General features: G+C 48.6%; 1 protein-coding gene across 2 annotated transcripts in view; it reads right to left on the reverse strand.

The window, feature by feature from the left end:
* Nucleotides 1-223: 223 nt before the first annotated feature.
* Nucleotides 224-3,557, reverse strand: part of snx27b (sorting nexin 27b) — a 13,182-nt gene continuing 9,848 nt past the window's right edge. Inside the window, exons 9-13 of one of the 2 annotated variants that reach the window (XM_084668982.1) lie at nt 3,290-3,439; nt 3,041-3,169; nt 2,823-2,882; nt 2,572-2,620; nt 224-2,455 (exon numbers count right to left, since the gene is read on the reverse strand). In XM_084668982.1, coding sequence (XP_084525108.1) covers nt 2,388-2,455; nt 2,572-2,620; nt 2,823-2,882; nt 3,041-3,169; nt 3,290-3,439 — 456 coding nt within the window. In that variant the 3' untranslated portion in view covers nt 224-2,387. Of the gene's footprint in view, nt 2,456-2,557; nt 2,621-2,822; nt 2,883-3,040; nt 3,170-3,289; nt 3,440-3,557 lie in introns of both variants that reach the window. The other variant, XM_084668983.1, reaches the window with a different exon arrangement.

Below are 3,557 nucleotides of genomic sequence, written 5' to 3' on the forward strand. Positions count from 1 at the left end.
ATGGCCAGAAGAAGAGACCACTGGTAGAATCTCAGATCAGTGTTAAGTGTGATAAATGCCCCACTTGCAGAGGAAGAAGAGAACTATGTTCTCTGTAACTTGGCTCTAAAAGACATCTATTCACAAAGGTAGAGCAACAGTCTCTCACTAAGTTGGAGACAACCTGGAGCCGTGTAAAGAACGATTGATGAGGCGCTACACACAACAAGAGATAACATGAGTGTTGCATCAATAAATCAATTTTTATTTAAAAGAATATGTTACAATTTATTACAGTAAGCGTCATCACCAAACAACTTCATTTTTAGATTTTACATTTCAACATTACAAACCAGCTGTTGTATGTCAACTTTCTTTTCTTTTTGCATGATTATCCAAGCCAAACCATTCGACAGGTGGAAATACTGTACAATAGGAGATGTCGAGTTTGCTTAGCTATTTTCTAAAATAAATAAAACATCAGGAAAAGAGAAAGAGAACATGATTGGTGGGAACACAGGCCAATGGCAGTCCACCAAGTCCCATGTATTTCAGCCAGTAGAAACCGCTCAGTCAAACATTCTGAAGTGCAGACACATCAATTGGGCTCAAAACATTCAACTTGACATCCTTCAAACCTCAACAGTCCAGTTCTCAACAGGACAGACTTCAGTCAACACAAACAAAATCCAACATGTCTACCTCTCGAAGGTGACATCATCCACCAGAGCCAGGAGCTGAATGACATCATCCACAAGAGCCAGGAGCTGAATGACATCATCCACCAGAGCCAGGAGCTGAATGCAGGGTTTGGAGTGATGTCATCATGCAGCACCAGGCTCTCCAGTGAGGGAGAAATTTGACACCCCGGAACAGAGCAGAATGCTGCTCATGAAAGGCGGCCTGTCTCTAAATCACAGTGGAGGCTGGACCCATGGGAGCACTGCACTCTGAGTTACTGCTTCCCAGGGAGGTGGCGGTGAGAGGAAGACCCCTGCTGGTCATATCAAGTACTGCAAGTCCACCATAGTGCATTGTAAAATAACTTGAGGTAAATATGCCTGATTTCCACATGCAAGTGGACCTATATGTTCACGATGAATCTGCAGTAGTAAAGGAAATGGATTGCATCTCTAAGTCACATTAAAAAAAAATCTTTATATTCTAGCAAGGCCATTTTAAACAGCCTTATTTGTATCATAAAAATTTAAGATGGATAAGTCCAAATTGTCTCCATGGATTCTAAACCTTCAATCATTAGGCCTGGTCTTACATCACACAGTGTCTAACTGTCCTTACTGAAAAAGAAAAACATAAACTAACTGCAAATATAACATAACAATATACCATAACAATAGAACATCCTGCTCAACACCTGCCAGAAGTCAAGCCAGCCTGTTACTGCTGTGGTCCTCAGAAGAGTGGAAAAGTGCTTAGCAGTTTGTTGATACAGCGTGTCTCCACACACGTCGTGTAACACAACACTGAACGAGAGAGCGTGTCACTCAAGCAGGAGCTCAAGGGCTGGTTCAGATTCCGCTCCGACTAACACACAGCTGCAGAATGAACTCTGAAAACAGTTCAACTCTGAACTAAAAACAGCCTTCTCTCTTCTGTACACGCCCTCATGCTTGCTCCCTATCTGGGGGTTTTCAGTCCATTTGCTGCCAGTCTGCCAGTGTATCTGTGTGGATCAGTTGATTTCTATTTAAATTGGGCTCTTGTTTCCGTCTGTCTGCCAGCCCAGTTCCCATGACACCCAGACACAAACATGAAAGCCCCTGTCTCCCTCCTCAGACCCTGCACCATGAGGAGCAGAGCTCTGCTCCTGCCCTGTCTCCCTCCTCAGACCCTGCACCGTGAGGAGCAGAGCTCTGCTCCTGCCCTGTCTCCCTCCTCAGACCCTGCACCGTGAGGAGCAGAGCTCTGCTCCTGCCCTGTCTCCCTCCTCAGACCCTGCACCGTGAGGAGCAGAGCTCTGCTCCTGCCCTGTCTCCCTCCTCAGACCCTGCACCGTGAGGAGCAGAGCTCTGCTCCTGCCCTGTCTCCCTCCATTCATCCTGTTGTTCTTGTCTTCCGCAGCGCTCAGTCCAGCAGCAGAGGTCAACACGTCCTCAGGCCTCGTTCCTCCTGTCACAAGGCCTCTCCAGACATGGACCCTGATGTGACGGTCAGGGGTGTGCTTGTATCAGGCAGCTGGATGAAACTATGGACCACTAACAGGGGTGTTCTGTAAAGTCAGTGCTTACAGATGTGTAGTGGGAGTGTTTCTGGTCTAGACTGGCCCAGTGCGCTGTGGAGGTTGTAGTTTCCAGCAGTGTTAGTGTCTCTAGTGGGTTCGTGTGGTGATGCTGTGGTAGTGCATGGATGGTTGTGGTGGAGATGGACACAGGGCAGGAAGACAAGCTTTAGGACGTGATGATCTCTCCTCCTAGGTGTCTCCATCCCTTCTGTGTCTCAACAGCTGGAAGATATTCTGCAGCGAGAGAGACCTGGTTCAGGACACAGCAGTGGACACACACACACACACAGGCTCCTGCTGCGGTCGTAACTAAGACAGAGGCAGGCAAAGCCTTACCTTACTACACATACCATCTCTGCTGCAGTTCTTGTTGTCCTTGTCTGTAACCTCCTCCTCCACCTAGAGAGAGAGGATAGAGAGAGAGAGAGAGAGAGGAGAGAGAGAGAGAGAGAGAGAGAGAGAGAGAGAGAGAGAGAGAGAGAGAGAGAGAGAGAGAGAGAGAGAGAGAGAGAGAGAGAGAGAGAAAGAATGAGTCTGGGAATGGAGGAGGTCATATCTGGTGATTGTGGCTTAAAGAGCAGAGTGGAACACAGTCCCTCACCTCTTTCCTCCACTTGAGTTCACAGAAGACTCTCTCAAAGCACTCGTGCATGTAGTTAAACTGGAGGCCAGGTATTGGGACCCAACACACACACACACACACGCGCGCGCCACAGAACACAAAGAAGAAAAAACAACATGAGTTTTCTGTGAGCTGTAATGCGTCATATCACCTGTGTAGGTGTAGTTAACACCTGTGTGTGTGTGAGAGGGACTGACGTAGGGGGTAAAGACTTTGACCCAGCGAGGTTTCTTCTCTCCCCTGGCGTACTGGAAGCAGAAGGCCATGCCCTCCTCATCAGTGTCCCAGTGCTGCATCTCCCCCCACTCAAACACAATCACCTGGTTCTGGAGAGCACACATGCAACACACATGTACAAGGGATGTGACTGTTTATAAACACTGCACACGCACACTGCACACGCACACTGCACACGCACACTGCACACGCACACGCCCAGGCCGTACCTCGAGGGTGCCCTCCTCTGTGCACGCGTGCAGTTTGAAGTGCTGGATGCTGATGGACGTGATGACGTGGCCTTTGCGGCGAGAGTCACAGGAGCAGTGAGGGAACATGATCTCATTGTAGCCCTCACAGCCTCGCAGCAGGCTCAGGTACTGACAGAGAGAGAGGGGGGAGAGAGAGAGAGGAGAGAGAGAGACAGAGAGAGAGAGAGAGAGAGAGAGAGAGAGAGAGAGAGAGAGAGAGAGAGAGAGAGAGAGAGAGGAGAGAAAG

Source organism: Hypomesus nipponensis, chromosome 2, assembly GCF_054491055.1.
Source record: "Hypomesus nipponensis isolate SF chromosome 2, ASM5449105v1, whole genome shotgun sequence".
NCBI classification, from domain to species: Eukaryota; Metazoa; Chordata; class Actinopteri; order Osmeriformes; family Osmeridae; genus Hypomesus; species Hypomesus nipponensis.